Source organism: Alosa sapidissima, chromosome 19, assembly GCF_018492685.1.
Source record: "Alosa sapidissima isolate fAloSap1 chromosome 19, fAloSap1.pri, whole genome shotgun sequence".
NCBI lineage: Eukaryota > Metazoa > Chordata > Actinopteri > Clupeiformes > Clupeidae > Alosa > Alosa sapidissima.
In genome coordinates, this window is record NC_055975.1 from 20,639,938 (window position 1) to 20,659,664 (window position 19,727).

Below are 19,727 nucleotides of genomic sequence, written 5' to 3' on the forward strand. Positions count from 1 at the left end.
TAGAGATCTCAAAACCCTTTAATGGACTTGGACAATATTTGAGGCTTATGTTTGGTCTGTTGGGTTAGGCTATGTTTCGGAAGGTTCCTTGTCATCTTCTAGTCGGTCTGCATCTGTGGACTAAGGATTCAGTAAAAACAAAAACAAGGTTTTTTTTTGTTGTTTTTTTTTTGTTTGAATTGCATTCCCTCACAATAATGCATTCCCTCACAATAGTTTTTTGTTTCCTCACAAAGTGAATAGTATTTTGAGGGGAATGCAAATGCAATGTGATGGAATGCAAAACTACTGGATGACAAATAAAATCATACCCAGGACCCTCCATATAATTGTTTCTTAGAGATAAATTATGGGGTCGTGACCATTTCTGTTGACACAGACTCCATCAGAGTATAATTTCTGTATCAACAGCAAGATAATTGTGAGTACAGTAACAGATTATTCACTGCTAAGTCTGTAGTAAAATATTTTATTATCATACCTTTCTGTCCGTTTTAATGTTGGGCACTCTACTTCTGTAAGGAATGCAGGTTTGCTACCTGAGAAAAATAATTTCATGTGAGTTCTCGAAATAATAATTCTAGCAACAGAAATAACCATGATAATATTTTTACTTGCATAGTTTTTATATTTTTGGACTCAGAATATAGTTAATCAGCTGTGTTAATCTTATAAAAAAAAGGTTTTCCTTGTTTTGTTTGTTTGCTTTAAAAAAAAAAAAAAAATCCATAAAAACTTAATCACAAATCTCCTAACTTTTGAAGTGCTCATGAAGCAGCTCAGCGAGGACTTGGCTGTCTGATGTTTCCGAGTTGTCGTCCTGGGGCCCCTGAAGCCTCCTCCTGATCCCCTGCAGTGACTCCAGCTCCTTCAAAATCATCACTTTCTGTTGTATGACCTCCTTGGCACACAGCTTATGGACCTTCATTAACAGTTGTGGGACAAAGAGATTGGTCCATTTATTTGGTCAGTGTTCTATTCTCAGATGGATATACAACAGCATTAGATGTGGGACAGGGGTATTTTGATGCCACATGGATTTGTTTGACAAACAACAGATTAAGCCTTATATATAGTTGTTGTAAAATATGGTTTTAAGTTTACTAAATACACAATGTCACACAATGACCTCATCTCTCTGAGATGAATTATAATTGTAGAGGACTATAATGACTAAAAAATGTTATACATAATATGGTTGTGTAACATAACATTATGTAGAAATGATAGACCATTACCTGATCTTTGATTTTGTGAACCATGCCCTTGTCGCCATCAAGTTTGTAACCATGTACTTTCAGTAACAATTCGACTTTTCTAAAGATCCAAAAAAGACAGGTAAGGAGGACTACTCAAATACTTAAATTTTCATCTGAAGTAAACATTAGAGCTCACAATGAAGTCTAAGACAAATACAGATAGAATGTCAAGAAGCTGCAAAATGGCACTGTGACATTTACTTTAGGTCGCATTATGCAACCACAAGGTTTTGTTAAAGAATTAACAGTGTTGAAGGTAAATGCAGGGACATTTGAGCCACTGTCTGCTATTTTACCCCCGCACGAGGGGATTGGGCTCCAGCACACAGCACTCCTGCAGGACCTGCTGGAGCTCTGGGCCCTCCACCCTCAGCTTCATCAGGGCCTCGCAGGCAGCGATGCGCACACTGGGCTCCAGCTCATGGTGCAGGGCCCACAAGAGAAGGTTCTGCAGGCTGCTCGTAAGGCACCTGATCCTTGCCAGGGCTGAAACAACACACACACACACAGCCAATATATCTTAAGCCAAGAAGCACTGTGCAATTTTATTGAGTTGCATACGACGTGTGATATGCAATAACTCACGCTGTGTACGTTTCAATCGGATTTGCTTGCTGTGCTCATACTGCTTACACTACAAGACATCCGACAAAAAATTCTGACATGCAAGAAATCCAGACAGATCGGACTGAAGCTGGAATGTTCAATGTGATGTCTTCTAATGTGAGCCTGCTGTCGATGCTCTCGAACTTAACAACAAATTGGACAGGAATTCGGCCTGAGTAAAAAGCGATCCGAGATTCGAAGATAAAATTGTGTTAACATTTGGCTAAAAAGACCATATAACTTATAAAGTACTGGTCTGATTTACTTCAAAGTCTCTTACAAGGTAGAGGGTCACCATGACTCAGTAAAGAAGCATTGAACATTTAAGGTTAGTTCACAATGCCCGCCAAATCGTCAAAATACTAGTGTTTTTGAGCTGTTTTGGGCAAAGTGTGTTTTGTTGACATGCTGACATTTGTAGTGTGGAAGAGGCCAATTATGTTAGATTGTTGTGGAAATAAATAAAATGGATATACTCACCAGAAATTGCTGCAACTTTTACCTCCCCAGCAGGGTCATTCTGCATCAAGTGTAGAAGCTGATTCATGACCTAAGATATAAAAAGCACATCAAGACAAAGAGTGTGGTCTGTGAGGCCACAATTGATGCTTGGCGTCAAATTCCAATGAGAAAGGTGTACCTTCTGCGTTGTTTTCCGACGTGGGGGTCCGTCAGATAGACATTCATGTTAATCCCTCATCGTCAAATATAGACGAAAGGAAATAAATGTCCATCAAAGGGGATGCCGTCACGTTAGACTAATGATTTGTTTGAAATTATCTAAAAACAAAAATCGCAGACCATCAGAGCCATAGGCTACCTTAGGTTACTTTGATCTTGCATTATTTTATTCAGCTTTGGTGTAGGTAACGTAAGGTAAAATAATAATAATAATAATAACAATAATCTCTAACTAAACTAACACCCGCATATTGTTGTATTGCGACCATTGTAGCCTACAGTTGTAACAGCGCGTAACAGTCGTTTTACTCCCCGTATGCGCTCATTATAATAGGCTCTGCTCCTGCCTAGATTCGAACTCAGAACTGCCTGAAAGTTACAGACCTGTTCTGGAAATACGTGCATTAACCCACTTGACTGTCAGACAACGCTATCTGCTTCGATAGGCATCACCTTTGATGGACATTTATTTCCTTTCGTCTATATTTGACGATGAGGGATTAACATGAATGTCTATCTGACGGACCCCCACGTCGGAAAACAACGCAGAAAGTACACCTTTCTCGTTGGAATTTGACGCCAAGGACCCTTGACCATGCGTCAGACCGTTGACGAGTAGGGAGTGAGACTGGGTTGATAAAGACTAATATTGACTCTATATAGACTAACACAAAGTTGAAAGTTTCTCTTCTCCTGTGGAAAAATACTAAATGGTCTTTAATAATACTTTGAGTCAGTTGCATGTTAGGACGTAATCTATTGACCCAGAAATTAGATATTTTGAGTGTATGCTTGGTAAAAACAGGAACTGGGCTGTGTATTGCCTTCTTCTCATTATACAAACACTACACAGTATTTTAGAACAACACACCCCACCACCAGCACAGCAGTGTCTCCATAACCCTCACCATATTGTCCCTCATCATGAGTTCTCCAGCGACGTGGCAGGCCTGTTTGCGGACGGCCACAAAGCTGTCGTTCAGGCAAAGCAGAAAGGACGGCAGCAGCTTGGCGGTCATGATGCGCAGCTGACCAATGAGCACCAACGCCTCCACACGCCTCGAACCTAAACCATCTTCCAGCTTCTCACTAAGGGAGAACAGGAGGGAGTCAGTCGGGGTGATCCTGCCAATTAGTTACTAGTCAATAAGGGGTGTTAAACCATTTTCATACAGTATGCAATGGAAGCTTTGATGAAAACAAAAGTGATTTCCAGTGTACAAAATGTACACATCAGTATATGAGCTTCCTGGAAATGAAAGCCATGGAGTTGGTGAAGCAAGTTCAGTTCAGTGCTAGCTAGAGTATGTAACTATAACTATGTACAGTATAATACAAAGTGTAATGTCAAAGTGAAATTCTTGTTTTCCTGTTCACATTTTTCAAACTCGAGTAACAGTATTGCTGTTGCAGAATTGGCTGAAATACCATTTTGATGGGTCAATTCCTTTGGTCTTTGTTTCTTCCCACCTCTCTGACCTCTTTCAATTGTTGATGAAAAATGTGGCAACATCAAAAAATGTCTATCTTCTCAAAGCACTGGCTGACTGATTCTCCTTGTTGTTCTGCTCTTTGTTTGCTAACAGCAGAGTTATCTCTAGAACAGTAAATATGTATAAGGGTGTATTGATGAATTATTGAGTGTTTGCTGAGTACCTCAGTTCATTGTGCACTTGTCTTCCCATCCCCAGCTTGCCTAGGGCCTGTGCTGCTTTCTGTCTCACTTTACCATGCCAGTCATTCCACATCAGATGGATCAGCTTGTCTGCAAGGTCCTAGAGTAAGGGCACATCTAATTACATTAGGTCCCTGTGTAGTAAAACATTACATACATGAGTATAATAATGTAATAAATGATGGTGAATGTGTAATGTATACATAAAATAGTCTTGGTGACTATATTTATATCAGAACTGCTCTCATAAATGGCAGGGTCTCTGTACCTTGTTCAGTGGACCCTTCAGTTGAGAGATGGTGTCACAGGCCAGCACTCTGGTCCTCCAGTCGGCACAGTTCAGCTTCTCTGCCAGCAGAGAGCGCACTAGAGTCTACAGAGTCAGTGTTTAACACGCATGAGAGCCCCCCAGGAGGGCACCGGATGGCTTAAGTAGGCTGTTATAAATTAAGTGTGCGGAAAAGGATTGATGTGGCAGGAGGCAGAACGCACCGTCTTACTGCTGAGGCTGGAGAGGAGCGAGGCTGCCTGCTCCATGTCTGTCTTGGCCTCACCCTGGAAGTGCTGAGACAGAAGCCTCTGAATGACAGCCCTGCTGGTCTCCCCCTCCATGGCTAGGAGCTGAGCTGCCATCCAGCTGTCTGCACCCAGACCTGCAAAATCTAACCAAGCACACAAGCACTGCTAATGTTAACATAATTTTATTTAGAGAGCAGAGGATCGCCGTCAAAGTAAGTAAGTAATTAAGAGATTAATTAAAAGATTTAGTGATGACTTTTACTGCTTGCAAGCCTTTCCCTGGGAAATATCCCTGCATTTTATTTTTAAGCTTGCATGACTCAACTACAACAGTGCATTCAAATTAATCTTTTGCAGTCTTTGGATGGCACAGGCTGTGTTCGAAATGTTAACTCTTTCACTGTATATGGCACTATGTATGTAGTGAATCAGCTATTTTGTAGTGCTGTTGGAAATTCCAAACACTATATAATGAGTGAGTGAGTAAGTGAGTGAGTGAATGAGTTATTATTTTGAACACAGCTATAGTCTTACAGTCTCACCTTCGTGCAGGGCACTGCGGAGGATTTCTCTGGCCTTGGCGTCAGGTGTGCCCATGGCGTAGTGGCACACGGCTGCTGCCATCTGTACCCTCCTGATGGGGTCGTCCAGTGCCGCGACGATCAGCGGCAGCAGCTCCGGAGGAACCGGATGCACGTCCCAGCTGCGCCCAAACTGAGCTGAGACGAGAAAGAGAGTGAGATCACCACAACAACATCAACAACATACAACAATCATCTGTTATCTGTTTCGATCATCTGGTCTTAGCATCCTTACAGAGGACCATGTTCAGTACCATTTTCAGGGAGGAAATTCCCATTCACAATGCCCATTATGGTTACCAAACAGAGCCAACAGAAACGTCAAAGGCATTTTAACTCTCCTGTATCTGTAACATAATTATGTCTCTATGAACTACATATCTACGCTTTCTGTGATCATATTTTTAGTATTTGGCCACAGCAGGTCCAACAGATACGTTTTTGGAGAGAAACATAACCAAAAGGGTTTTGTACTTACATACAAAAAGTGAACAACCCACCAGCATCTATCGGGTCCTCCACGGCCCTTGGCCTGTTCACGGCTCCCGAGGCGCAGGTTGCTATGGCTCCCAAGCGGACGTGATAGTGCATGTCAGTGAGGGCTCTTTTCAGGCCCTCTATGGTCATACTTTGCCATGTGGTTTCTGAACAGGACAGAAAGGGAAGATGGTTTCAGGCCAAGGGCCTTTTTAGTGAAATAAACAAAAAAACTAAATGTATGTAATTGGTTCATGCAAGTTATTTGTCAGACATATTTAGTTATTTGTCCGATAGATAGATAAGATTTCCTGATCTTTGTTACTGTTTACTTTTTCTTTGATGTTTGTGTTATATGTCATATTTTGAGTAACGTGCTGAGAGAATAAAATGATTGTGACATACTGATTTTCCATGCGCTTCTCCACTCCTCCACGGCATAGCGAAGGGAGGAGTGTTCTGTCATGGGCTCATAGCGGCGTTGCTGTTTGGGTGCCACGGTAACCAGGTCGCTGTTGTCAGGTGGTATCAGCCCAATCTCTGTGGCGTAGTCAGCAACGGTAGGCAGAGCCACCCATCTCCGCATACCCCTCTCAGTTCGTCCAATAACTGATGATGTACATGCAAGTATTAACTTACTGTATTTAACTTACTTACCTATTTTAATACACTACTGCACTGAATCAAAAAACACTTGAAAAAACACTTCTCAGTGACCGACCTTCTCTTTGTGGTACTTTGATCTCCTTCAGTGCTGTCAGAAATGTTTGTGGTACACTAGGGTAGGATTCCTGAAGATGCTTCTGGTACTCGGAGTGGTTGTCCATGATAATTCGGTCATGGTTCTTTGTGAGTAGCTGATGGACTGGTTTTGCTATCCCTGTAGAAACATGCTTTGTTTTTTTTATTAGCTGCCATTTGTTATCTACTAGCCTCGGACAGATCTCCCTTGCATAACTTATAAAAGCAAAGAAATTATACTGACAATGACAAATAATATAAGAGACAATAATAAAAACATTGACTGTAGTTCTTAAAAACAATAGACAGGGGAGCGCTGTGGCACAACTGGCTAAAGTGCCCGTACCATATTCAGGTCCAGGTGTACATGGGGACCCAGGTCCTGATCCCACCCCATCTCTCTCTCGCACTCACTTCCTATCAGTCTCTCACTATCCTATCAAAATAAAGGCAAAAACAATGGAAAAACTTACCCAAGTGGAGCTGCTGCTCAAAACTGTTGTCGGTGTGATAGACAAATTTGCCTGCCCGTGGGTTCAGGCTGTCTTGCAGCTTGGGAGTTTGAGGGGGCTCAATGCGCTTCACCACCACATTTCCTGCCGTTCGGTTTACCCCACCAGGTTTATCCGTAGTGGTTGTCGAGCAGGAGTAGCCCTGCACCCTGAGAGGGAGAAGGACGAGACACACACAGATGAAATGTTAAAGAAACAAACTAAGTCACTTGAGAGACACTTATTATACTGAGCAAAAAAGTACCCAAAATGATCCATTTTAATTCTCTGGAACAATGTTTTTAACGCTAAATTGGAAAGAAGTTGTGTCTTGTACAAAATGCTCAGAGATCCAAAGCAGTGTCTTTTATGTATAATAGTAGGCTATGAATAAAGTATGATATGAAGTATAGATGGTGACTTGCCTGTAATACACTGGCAATGGTGTCTCAGCTATGCTTTCGAGAGTCCCTTTCAGCTCTGCAATGGGCTTTCGCAGCTCCACAAAACAGCAGAAGTCCTGCTCGCTCATAGGGTCATCATTCACCAGGTCTGTCGCACTGGCTGACCCATACTTCCTCCTTAGCATTGACTGAAGCCTCGACTTATCCATGATGCAGTAGCTGGGAATCTGCTGGCTGACGATCCACTTTGCAGTGGTCTTAGTAAGTTGTTTCAGTACAAACTCATCCCACTTAATTTCCATCCTGGGTTTGTCGTCCTTATCACTCCTTGTGGTCTGCTTCAGACAGCTGTAGATGTTAGGTACCCAACGCAAGCCTGTCCTTCTGATGGTATCCGACATGTTGTCCTGTGTAATGGAAAAAGTCAGGGACTCCTTGGCAGCTAGTGGAGCAATTGATGGAGGCTCCAATGGTAGAAGATGAGTCTCCTCCACAAGAATCTCTTCTTCATCTTTGGAGTGACTCGGTTTGATCCACTTTTTCTTTTTACTGTTTTGTTTGGGAATTGGTGCCAGTGGACCAGATGCATGATACAAACAGTGGAAGTTGGCCTTGCTGTAAGGCACAGTCTCAGGTCCCATCTCCATAATAACATCTTCGGAGAAGGTAATGCCTTGAGAAGCATTGCTGAGAAGTTGCTTGTACAGTTTATGACCATGTGGATTCTTTCGGGACCTGGCCTTGACTTTGGCACGCTGGAAAACATCCATGTTTTGGGCTAGAGTGACTTGAGAGCCAGGTTTCTCTTTGTGGTGTTCAGACCATTTTCATTATAATATATTATTTGTGTAGAAAATTAAAAAATGGCCTATTGGAAAATAAAGAGAAAGGGAATATAATTTTGAAAGTCAATTGCAATGTATGTAGGCTACATTTTATAACAGGATGCTCACACTTCACCCGTCCTCAACTCTCTCCTCTCACTTGCTTCTGACAACACGTAGCCTGATGCTACCTAGCCTAGCTAAAAATCATAACTACTGTACAGTAATTTAGGCTTCACTTTAAAAAAATACATTACCTTCAATCTGATAACTTCAGCTGCAAACGATGCGAAACACTCTGTTACTAGCAATAGGCTACTTGTGTGGTAATTTTGCGCCATACACCGTGTGCCACTCTTACTCTTTGCACATGCTCTGGGAGAATGTTGACGTTGTCATGCCAACAGGAGGTGGCCTGTAGGTGGGTGTGCGTGCCATAGCATTCATTCCTGCAGGCGCCCCTGTCTTTATCCATGTGTAATCTGACTGGTCCATCACTGGTCACAACCAGTGGCACACTTCATGGATTTATTTGGGAATATGTGGACTAGTGCTACAATAGGCTACTACAGAACAACAACAACAACAACAACAACAACAAACATTACCCACACCAAGCCATTTGGGTTATATTAAACAATTGAATAGTGCCAGGAAATCTTTATTGGTCTAACATTGCACTGGTCGTTTGCAAATCTTTCTAATTTCTCAAGTCCTCAAAGGAAATAAAAAAAAATTGAGGGTGAACATTTTTATTTAAAAATTGTCATCACAGGTCAAATAGAATATCTTATTCATGCAGTTTCATTTTATATGCTACTCTGAAACCCATAACACAAAGGTATATGCCCATACACATCTCTGTAAAAAATAAATATAAAAACCATGCTACACTGTCCTAAGAGAAAATTGATCACTACATGTATAGATTAAGAGCAAATCTATAGGCCTAATGAGAGGTCATTTCCATGATTTAACATAATATGCTGGCTCAAATTGATTTTGTGTTGTTTTTTTCTAGATCCACAACAGTCTGTAATGATCTAAGCTATTCCACAAACTTTAAGTCAAACTTGAATAGCAGCTCCGTGGATAGACATAAAACAGCAGTGTGTTGAATAATGATGATTAAATGGACATGACATTAACTGCTAATATGTGCACAGGATATGCTTGATCATTAATACATTAAAACAATAATGTCCTTTCACATTTTTAAAAGGCAGAGAAATATTGTTGCGCTCAGATGATAGTTTCTAAGTCCAGGTGCGTAAAAACCAATAATGTAAAGATGAAGCTGTAAGTGAATGTAAATGAAGCTGGACTACGAGCATTGAGAATAGCCGGATGGCTGAAACGTCTGCTCTTGCTCTACTAAAACCAGTTGCTCCTTTTTTGTAAGACTCTGTCTAGTCTTTTTTCAGAGTGCGAACCACTTACAGCTTTAACTTTCACATTTTTAAGACAATGCTTTTAATAAGACAAGTGGTCTGAAAAGTGTTCTTAGTAACAAACAAGGTGATTGCCAGTATTTCATTTCAGCATTTATGAATCTATTTTTACATGTTCTAGGTATTTTCATGTGGATGCAAATGTAATGTCAACACCACTGTTCAAAACAAGCAGTGGAGTCTTTCTTTCACTCAAGGAAATGGGATTGCAAAGATTCAGGGTAAAGATAAACTGTGGTCAAGCTAAAGACACAGCTTTACCAATAGAGCACCATTACATTGTATGTAAGTACATGCATTAAAATAAGCAATTTCACTGGGGAAAATATAATTGTCAAGGTAATCTCATAGGCCCAGAATTTAGTTTGCTACATTATGACAAGAGTGCACATTTTTAATCAACTTTATGGTCATTTCAGTGACACATTTTATTCACGGATTGCATCTACATCTGCCACAGACAGAATCTGGCAACGACTCACCAATGCTTCTATTTCTAATCAACAACATCCCTTTGAGCTCCACTTTCACTAGATGACATATTAAGTTACCAATTCCATGCTCTGTTCAAGCCAGTTCTATCTGGTCACATTTTTTTTTCTACTGCTAAACTTTTGAGGTTGACTACGGACATGAGGTTGTGCACATAATAGTTTCACGCCAAGGCCATTTTTGTAATCGTTGTTTCTAGATGTTAGTTTTGATATAGGCTACATCTAGAGTAAGTAGTCCCTCTATAAGGGAATAACTTACTGTGTTTGTTTACATGACTTGTCTGTCAAGTATGTAATGGTTCTGCATAAATCCAGCCCTTTGGTGAAGCCAAAAGATGATGGTGAGTAACAAGATTTGTGTCCACAGTACCCTGATAACACAATAGGGGTATATTTGGATTTCTCTTCATTTCCTCACAGCAAATCACAGAACAAAATTAGCTAAATTAAACAACATTTGGTGACAAGTGTGTCCTGTCGCCTTGACTGTATTATCTGAAGGACAACAAGATTTCTATGTATCTCCTTGGCAGAAACTGCTAGAAAGTTCCTTTGCTGTGTGTTTGGGCACTTTGTTTCCTCCACAATCAAGTGTGTAATATTAGTAGTGCTCACAACCACTTGGCTGCTTCAGAGTCAAAGATTATCCTCACAGCGAAGTCTCGAGGCAACAAGACCCTCGGCGCACGTAGTACCGCCGCACCTCACTGGCGTCTCCGCAGCCCTCGGGCCGGTGCACGATGAGCACGGGGAAGAAGCGCGCATCACGGTACGTGGGCGGGCTGTCATTGAGCGCCATCTGACTGGAGTAGGAGCGGCAGCACTGTTCGTCCGGGCAGCAGTGCTCGCCGCCGCCAGTCAGCGTGCTGCTGCGGCTTCGCCAAAGGCCCACCGTGTGCTGCGATCCATACATGCGGCACAGCGAGAAGCGCGACGTGTCCAGCGACAGCCGCGAGTGGAAGGCGTGCCGCGAGAAGATGGACGAGCAGCTGGAGCTCAGCAGCGCCATCCGCCTCGCGGGGACACCCTCTGTCCCACCGCCGCCGGCAGCTCTGGCGCCGCCCTGGAGACGCCGGCAATGCTCGCAGTCCTGCACCAGCGTCCCGTAGCTCCGAGCCGGCCGGTTGTCCAGCAGGAGGCAGTTGGAGGAGCGGCACTCGGTCTGGCCTGAGGCCCCCACGGTCATCAGCATGGCCTCCGAGTAGCTCGGGATGAGCTGGCGGTTGGAGCGGATGTGCCACTCCAGCTCCGTGCTGTCCAGCGTCTCCGCCCTGGGCAGGCTGCAGCCCGCCACCGGCAGGCCGTTCCGCACCGGAACCTCCTCCTCCTCTGGAGAGGGGCTGCTGTACTCCAGCCCGAACAGCTTCTCCACTCGATAGTGGACGAAGGCGGTGCGGTACTCGATCAGCACCCTTAGCGGCCAAGAGAGCATGAGCATAGCGGCCAGCCAGAAAGCCATGTGGGAGTCGTACCACGGGAGCCGGTCCAGATCCACATAGGCCAAGAGGTGCTCTTTAAAATCCACATTTTTCAGTTGCATCCCCTCGCGTGCTTCCATGTAGTCGTCCAGGCCCTCGATCTCGGAAAAGAAGCGCGCGCGCTGGTTGAGGTAGGCGTTTTCGGGCCCAGCGCCGGCAAAGCTAAAGCACTTAGTGAAGCGAAGGCGCGTGGCCGAGTGGCCCTCCAGGCCTTGCAGGTCCCGCGAGACATCCCGCATGCCGCAGAGGTTGTAGTCGAACTCGCCCTCGGCCACGTGTGTGTTGACGCGCTCGTGGTACACTTGCGTGGTAGTGTACGCGTCGCCGTTGCGGTAGCGTGTCACCTGCCGGGTGCGCCGCACAAAGTGGTAGCTGATGGCCTTCCACCAAATGCAGGGCCGCGCCTGACGCATGCGCAGCACGCGCTCGTACACGCTTTCCACGTTGGCCCGCGTCTGGAGCTCGCTGCGCACCTGCCAGTGCCAGCACTCCACAAGGTACACCGCGTACAGCATGAGCAGGAACGCCAGGGGGATGTAGACGTAGCCGTCGGCGCACGGGCTGTCGTGGTAGATCATGGAGCGGCCTGCTCCGGCTCCCCCGCCTGTGCCACCACGCATGGAGGTTATGGAGGCGGTCAGGGAGGAGGTGGCGGACGAGTCAAAGCTCAGCTTGGTCACGCTGGTGAGCTGACACCAGGCCACGGCGCCCAGACAGCTGTACATGAGGAGCGAGAGCAGCAAGCAGCGCCAATGGGACTCCCGACACATGGACGCACTGAGGGACTGCTTCACCGGCCGCTGCTGCCCAGATACAGAACACAAACGCACATAAAGCACAGACAAAAACACACAAACACATTAGACACATAGCAGGGCTACACTTAATAGGTACTATACAATACTTACATATTACTTAGGTAGACTTACACTTAATAGGTAAACTATAGCCCAGCAGCTTATATGGCTTGGTGGGTTGACTGCAGTTCTGAATTTTAAAATGCTTCCTATTTTAAACCATAAATTGCTAGTGATTAAGGATGATTCAAGCATTCAGCATCAAGTAATTCAGCATCCTTGTATTCACCATAGAACTAAATCACTAAGTACCTCCTTGTAAGTGTTGTCTGATTGATGTAACATTACTTAACTCCAACGGGTACTTCAAAAAGCATATATAGCAAAAGGCAACACTAATCTTTTAAAGTTGTTTTTATAGGCTATCAGCATTTAAAAGACCCCCATGACTGATTGAAGTCATGACTGATTGATAAGCACACAGTGCTCTGTACCCATTGATTACAGAGAGCAGCATCTGTGTGTCAATACATGTGAAGGAAAAGCTCAAGTGTTGCTGATTGTATTTCTGTTCTTCAAGGATGAAAAATGACCCATCATTTTTAACCATTTGGTGTGCCCATTTGCACACACAGTGTGTCTGCCTTGAGGCCAGCCTGAGTTGAGATATCATGAAAATGTAACTCCAGAGTGGGAAAAGAGTGAACAAAGACCTCAGAGTGACAGAGACAGAGCATTAAAATGCGTTGTTTGGCTTGGGGGGTTAATTAACCTACTCATTTCGGTAAAAAAAAAGCCTTAGACTGGGTATGGTCAATTTAGTTTCTAGTTCCAACTTCAAAGCATCAAAGAAAAGACATAATGTTAGCTGTCCCAAAAATGTTCTCTGTCTGATATGGCATGAATAAATATCCGATGATTAGAGGACAGCTACAGTACATTTGTGGTATGTGATAATGGTGTTATATTATATATTATTTCCCGCTTCATTCACTTTCTGTTCTTAAATCAAAAATCTCTTTTATGATCCCCGACATACAATGAATATGTTTGTAAGTGAAGCACAGTGATACCATTGTGTTTGACATTCATGCAAGCTGAATGTTTTTTAAAGACACGGAAGGGGCTGTGTAACATTAATAATTAAGTTGTCCCATGGAACACATGCTCAAAAGCCAGCAGGCCACATGCTACTTACTCCCCACTGTGACAGAAAACAGTACAGTAAATCCTTGGTAGCTCCAGGCAAAATAGTGAAGGAACTGTGCTATATCTAAAACTGCTGGGCTTTTTGAAACGTTCAGGACCTGCGTGGTGATAGGGCACCATCCCTCTTCAGTCCCCACTTTGTTTCAGCGGCACAGCAGGAGCATTGATCTATCAAAGTAGGTTTTCTCCAGTCAGACAGACAGCTTGCCACTGAGTAAAGTTCATTCAGTTACCGGTGTGATAAGGAGGGATTCCTTAATGAAGCCAATGCACTTGCATTAAATCCCGGTGAGAGTTGCTATAATGCGGTCCACAAATCCCCATCAAACATGAGGAGTGGTGCATCTTGCTTAACTGCTAAATGATGAGAAATTCAATGTGGCACACAATGTGTCTCTTCAATATGTATAATCACACTAAACATCTGACACAAACAACATGTTAGTCGTATGCACTTGCAACCTTTTAGGCTGCAGTGTTTAGTGCAATAACTCTACTATGCCCAGCTTGGGCTGGAAAATGCTCACACTAGCAGTTTGGGCTATAGCTAATTTTCAGCTTAGGTTTTTTCCCTCCTTTCTGAGCTGCCCAGTCATGCCCTTATCCATTGCTGGCCATCGTGGGGGGGTGGGGGGGGGCAGGTAAGCAAGCAGGAGGTTACAACATTTTTGTACTTAATATAAGTTTGCTGATGTTCCATTAGAGATGCACCACAAATCCCCATTGTGGTTACATGTGGACTGTACATTGATCTTGCCTGCATGAGTTGACTACGGTATTCATGAGGATGAAAGAGATCCTCTTTTGTCACTGGGAGGAGGGAGCAGTGATGATTGGTATTTAATACAGCTAGGTCTGACCCATTTCTTTAATTCATGCTTTAATAGACAGCAAAGACAGCAACAGACAGCAACAGACAGCAAATCACTAATACAATAGTCATCAGTCATCTTGGAGCGTCACTACAAAACCAGAGGCTATGAGAAGTGATGCACGCACTTTGACGCGGGTGATTCAGAGGACGGTCATACATGACAGTGGCCTGGCCCCACTGAGCAGACTGACTCAGATGAGCTATCAAGAGACACCCAGGCCAGAGACTCGAAGAGTCTCACTTCAAAAATAGCAATGGCATCAGGGTGTGCTCAGGGGTCCACGTGTAGTGCACAACACTGTCAGAAAAAATAGGGCTAAAAAAATAAATAAAAACAATAATAAAAAATAGGACTGGATAGAAAATAAGCAAATGGTCCATGTGAAATACGTCTGACCAGATGGAATGACAATTCACCTGGACAATAAGGTCTGGAATTGTGTATCAGAAATATGGGAACAGTCTTTATGTGCCCCCAAACTGAAGTCACTGAATTACACCCTGAACTGTGCCATTACATACTGGGATGGATAACGCTTCTGCACACATCCATTTACTGGGCTTAGCCTGAAATCAGTGGTGGGGTGTTTAGTGTCTGCTGATGGATTGTCAATTTCAGACAGTCACTTCAGGGGGTATTTATCGGCTTTCAGCTTGGGGAACTTTTAAGGAGATTATCTGCAGAGGCATTCGCTTCAGCTGTGTTCTGTCATCAGAATAAAAAAAAAAACTGACAACTCATATCTGAGCTTTACAGAAGCCCAGCAGGTGAATTTACACAAAGCAGATTGCACAACTTAGACATTGTGATGATTTTATGTCTGTTGGTAAATGCATTCACTTTGTGGTCCTCCCTAATATCCATGCACCAAGAGAATAGGCCTGTTTGAATACTAACCAATGAGTTAGACGACAATGACATCATAACTAGAACAGTTTTAAGTTGGAGTTTGTAGATCTGCACAGCAAAGAGGACAGTTTGGAGTGCGTTAAACCTGATCATCAGACAATATAATTTCAGTGTTTTAGTCTTGGAGAAAAGCCACTGAATTGTTAATTTAGAAAATGAAATAGCGCGCACATCAGCATCTTCATCTAGGCTAATCCGTCTGGAATCAGATGAGAACAGGACCATCACCGTCCCGGTGTGCAGGCAGGCTTACCTCCTCCCGAACATCCAGACTTGCCGGCGTGTCCGTCTCTGCGTTCGGGGAGCTGGCCAATGTGTCTTCCGCAGTCGTATCAATTTCCAAATCTGGAGACAACATTCTGCTGGCTGGACATCGCACACTCAAGCCACCACTACTTCGGACCTGTCTTTCCCAATGCCAGCAGCAGCGGCAAAGGCGCAACTTCCAAACCTAGCACAGCTGGGCCAAAAGCCAAGGGATACTGGGGATCCCGCTAGGGTGTTCCCATCGCGCGGGACTGAGGGGCGGGGATCGGGGGACTGCAGAGGCTTCCCAGCATGTTCAAGGACAGTGGAAAAAAGAAGCCCACCGTCAGTGCTTGCGGTCCTGATGCTGACCACATCGGCTGGCATGCGCGCTCTCCAACAGTGCAACGAATAGGCTAGTTTGCAGATCAAAACGCTGCTCGGCGACGGCGCATGCATGTGGGCATTCCACACAGTTCTCAGGGAGTGAATGATGAACTCACAGACTACAGCAGGTTACAACAATAGATAGATAGATACTTTATTGATCCCCAGGGGAAATTCAAGAAACTCAACACAATGAAAACAAAAAAATACCTGCTAACTAGATTTACACTATTGTTTAGACTAAATAAATAAGCCTAGGTTACATTTATAATAGGTAGCCTATAATGAATGCTAATGTCTGTTCCACTCTAATGTCTAAATTTGAGTGGAATGCAAATTAATCTGCAAAAAGTAAAAATAGAACAATGGCTCATTGATTGTTTTAGCCACTGACCTCTGTAAAATGTAACAACATTATGACTAAAATGGTTGCATCCTATTAAGCATAGTCAAACTATTAAGAAAGTGCAATATTGTAGGAAATGTGTTTATTTTTGTGGTTCTATGTGAAGCCGTCGATCTGTCAATTGTATTAAAAACAACAAAACTCAAGAATTACGAATCAATGCTCAAAAAACGCACAAGTAGTGTTCGAACTTTTATTTTGAAACAAATGTATGAACAGGAAGTCCATCCATTGTGTCATGTCAACACACGCTGTACTTGAAGTTAACATGAACAGCAGGAGCAGCACATCTTTCTTTGTATGAATTCTTCCAGGTTAAATCATTTATAGCTAAAGGAAGGTAAACACATTCATATCATTCGTTCTTTTTTGTTATACAATTTACCTGCATTTTTGGTTGCCGATCGCGTAAGAAATGAGCTAACTAGCATTCGAAATGGAAAGGAACCTGTTAGCAATAACTTCAGGGTCCCATGATAGTTAGTTCACGTTGATGGTTGATCCCCGAGTTCGGGCAGCTTCATCAATGGTGAAATTTGGAACAGGCAGCACCAGCCACATAGTCCTAACATCAGCTAGTCTTTGCCTTGAGTATAACGTTAAGTAACAGTAGTAAGCAGTGTCTTTAACACGAGCTTGACATTCCATAGGCTAGTTCTACCCACTGAAAGTTGAGCTGAAACTGCACAAATCTATGCAACGTTGATAGATGATAATGTGATGTAGCAGATGTTGCACTGTGGTTAAGGGTTTTGTCATTCTCGAAAGGAGGGATGCTGCGACGTCCCAGACCCACCGACTCGGAGGAAGATCTCCTACGTGAGCAGGAACGATTTCTGTCATCAGGTACTGCACCATCAGTTGTCAATGTAGTGCGACGTCCTGACAAGCGCCGAGGCGAACAGGGGACAGGTGACCCAGACAATGGAGAGGACACCCAGAAAGATGTCGTCACCATCGAAGGTATCCAAGTCTAATCTCTCAGATGACTAATTAATCACCAGCAGTTTCTTTCCTCTTAAAATCTGACAGAATACATTCAAGAAGCGAAAATTGTAGCTTTTTTGAAGCTGAACCAAGGCTTATTTAGATAAAGTATATGGTCTAACTTGTGTCTTATTTGCGCAAAGATCTTCCAGATGAAATCCCTTCCCTGACACCAGCACCCCCCAAGAAGTCACGCTTCAAAAAGGCCCAAGTACGCTTTGAAGATGAAGATGCTGAAGAGAGGCTGGACAAACATGACACACACATCAGTGCTGTTCTCTCCAGGATAGTCGTCAGTGATACTCTATTTTTTTCCATTTTGGTTTAATTTCCCTCTTCAAACACTTTGTTTTGGTTTCTCCATTCCTTTTTATTAGCCGTCTTTCAGTCCTTGTTGTGGGAAGAACAATCAAATAGACCTTTTCTCATCTTTCTTTAGGAAAGAGACACAAGCACTGTGCCAGTATGCCTTCCAGCTGTTACAGGCACTGCATTTCCAAAAGTTATGCATCGATCTGAAGGCATTGTTCAGGTAATCAAAAGAGAATGCAAATTTACTCAAGCCTTAGCAAAATGTCTCAGAGCTTATGTGAAACAAATTGATTACTTTTTTTGTTTTCCAGGGCAAAAGCATTGTCTCAGGAACTAGGAAGAGCATTTTTGCCCGTCAGATTGCTGCACAGAGAGCCAAAGAGGGAAGACTACCATCACAACAGACATCAATCTCTGTTGGTCCTAAGGCACAATCACCGCAAAGTGTTGCATCCACCACCAGCATGGAATTAGACACACCACCTAGAATCGGTGGTAAGTAGAACTCTCGCTTAATTTGAAATGCAGGGAACAACACCAAGGGGAGCTCTGCCAAAACAGAAAGGAGTGCTCCTCTGTTAGCAATTCCGTTTGTCAGTCTTTGGCAAGACACCATCCACTTAGCTTGTTTGTGCATTGGCATCCATATCTCCTTGTTTAATATGATATTTTTAAGGGGTGGTCAGCTTTGTGAGTTTGAGATTTTGGATGCATATGTAATGCATATTATTTACAGTACGTTCAGTGTATGATTGTGTATGTGGTTTGTGGATCATGTATGTGTGTATTGGTGCGTAAATGAGTGAGCGTGTGAGTGAGTGAGTGAGTGGGTGGGTGGGTGGTTGAAGGAGAGCCTACACTTTCAGATAGTTTATTTCCCTTTCCAGCAGGTGTGTTAGCCGGTCCTACCCTAGTGTCGGGGCAGGGCCTGGTGCAGGGGGACAGTGATCAAGAGAGGCTGAAGATTCACCAGGAGAACCAGGCGCGTCTGTTGGGCATGACTCGGGAGGAGATCCTGCAGGAGCAGAGGAACCTGCTGGCACAGCTTGGTGAGAGTGAGAGTGAGAGAGAAAGAGAAAGAGAGAGAGAGAGAGAGAGAGAGAGAGAGAGAGAGTGAAAGAAAGAGAGTTATTGTGTGTTGGCTCAGCCTCCTGTTAGAGATACCAGTGTCACTGAGTTCATCCAATGAAAAATGATCTGGCTAATACTCTGGAGGTCTCAGTGGTACTAAATGCAGTCTTTGGATAGTTTTATATAAGACTTGCAGAATAGTATATAAGTAAGTATAAGTATATAAGTATATATACTCTTTTGATCCCGTGAGGGAAATTTGGTCTCTGCATTTATCCCAGTCCGTGAATTAGTGAAACACACTCAGCACAGTGAGGTGAAGCACACACTAATCCCGGCGCAGTGAGCTGCCTGCAACAACAGCGGCGCTCGGGGAGCAGTGAGGGGTTAGGTGCCTTGCTCAAGGGCACTTCAGTCGTGCCTACTGGTCGGGGTTCCTGGTCCCTCCGGTTACAAGTCCGAAGCGCTTACCAGTAGGCCACGGCTGCCCCCCAAGATGCAAGATTACGAAACAATCTGAAACAATAGGGCACCTTTAAAACAATGCTGTTTAAGGGAATTTCCATCTTCAGGTTCTTTCTTATTTGCACCAATGTCATATATATATTTCCTTTGTAATTCTGTGCAGGGTCTCCTGTGATTTTCTGAATAATGTTTGTTTCTCATTTGAAAGTATAACTAAGACCCTTATGAGGCTCCCTGTTGAGAAGGCCAGGCCTGGTGGTCCATAGTTGTCAGAAAAGCTGTGATTACATGTAATCTTCTCTTCTAGTTGTGTTCTAGTTTGCCATATCCAATAATCACCAGTTACTACTGTCTGCATGGCTGATGTGGCTCCTTATCTCCA

At 43.6% G+C, this 19,727-nt stretch overlaps 3 protein-coding genes across 7 annotated transcripts in view; 1 reads left to right on the forward strand and 2 right to left on the reverse strand.

Annotated features, from left to right (window-relative positions):
* heatr4 (HEAT repeat containing 4) lies at positions 1-18,154 on the reverse strand. Of its 3 annotated transcripts, XM_042072542.1 has the most exons (18): positions 18,144-18,154; positions 8,516-8,631; positions 7,456-8,302; positions 7,013-7,200; positions 6,520-6,678; positions 6,204-6,407; positions 5,822-5,965; positions 5,283-5,459; positions 4,714-4,883; positions 4,490-4,594; positions 4,203-4,321; positions 3,455-3,635; positions 2,346-2,415; positions 1,556-1,745; positions 1,239-1,317; positions 757-922; positions 482-539; positions 1-120 (listed from the first exon to the last, which is right to left on the reverse strand). In XM_042072542.1, the coding sequence occupies exons 3-18, from the start codon at positions 8,202-8,204 to the stop codon at positions 99-101; spliced, it is 2,781 nt and encodes a 926-aa protein (XP_041928476.1). In that variant the 5' UTR covers positions 8,205-8,302; positions 8,516-8,631; positions 18,144-18,154; the 3' UTR covers positions 1-98. The 3 variants fall into 3 exon arrangements, 2 of the variants coding, with proteins under 2 accessions (XP_041928476.1, XP_041928477.1); XM_042072543.1 differs by lacking the exon at positions 18,144-18,154 and having other exon boundaries at positions 1-113; XR_006025439.1 differs by lacking the exons at positions 1-120; positions 482-539; positions 1,556-1,745; positions 18,144-18,154 and having other exon boundaries at positions 782-922.
* LOC121693242 (transmembrane protein 151B) lies at positions 10,853-15,829 on the reverse strand. Its single transcript, XM_042072544.1, has 2 exons — positions 15,725-15,829; positions 10,853-12,484 (listed from the first exon to the last, which is right to left on the reverse strand). The coding sequence occupies exons 1-2, from the start codon at positions 15,827-15,829 to the stop codon at positions 10,853-10,855; spliced, it is 1,737 nt and encodes a 578-aa protein (XP_041928478.1).
* Positions 16,726-19,727, forward strand: part of rpap1 (RNA polymerase II associated protein 1) — a 25,161-nt gene continuing 22,159 nt past the window's right edge. The window contains exons 1-6 of one of the 3 annotated variants that reach the window (XM_042072540.1): positions 16,726-16,850; positions 17,279-17,473; positions 17,641-17,789; positions 17,937-18,029; positions 18,121-18,304; positions 18,697-18,858. In XM_042072540.1, coding sequence (XP_041928474.1) covers positions 17,284-17,473; positions 17,641-17,789; positions 17,937-18,029; positions 18,121-18,304; positions 18,697-18,858 — 778 coding nt within the window. In that variant the 5' untranslated portion in view covers positions 16,726-16,850; positions 17,279-17,283. The remainder of the gene's footprint in view (positions 16,851-17,278; positions 17,474-17,640; positions 17,790-17,936; positions 18,030-18,120; positions 18,305-18,696; positions 18,859-19,727) is intronic. The other 2 variants (XM_042072539.1, XM_042072541.1) reach the window with 2 other exon arrangements.

Excerpts from the sequence above, each read along its gene's own strand:
- heatr4 (XM_042072542.1), bottom strand. The coding sequence starts at position 8,204 with ATGGATGTTTTCCAGCGTGCCAAAGTCAAGGCCAGGTCCCGAAAGAAT. Across the intron at positions 5,460-5,821 it reads GGAGGACCCGATAGATGCTG|CTCAGTTTGGGCGCAGCTGG; the intron begins GTGGGTTGTTCA and ends TTCTCGTCTCAG. Across the intron at positions 2,416-3,454 it reads TCATGATGAGGGACAATATG|GTCATGAATCAGCTTCTACA; the intron begins GTGAGGGTTATG and ends TTTATATCTTAG.
- LOC121693242 (XM_042072544.1), bottom strand. The coding sequence starts at position 15,829 with ATGTTGTCTCCAGATTTGGAAATTGATACGACTGCGGAAGACACATTG. Across the intron at positions 12,485-15,724 it reads GTCTGGATGTTCGGGAGGAG|CAGCGGCCGGTGAAGCAGTC; the intron begins GTAAGCCTGCCT and ends GTATCTGGGCAG.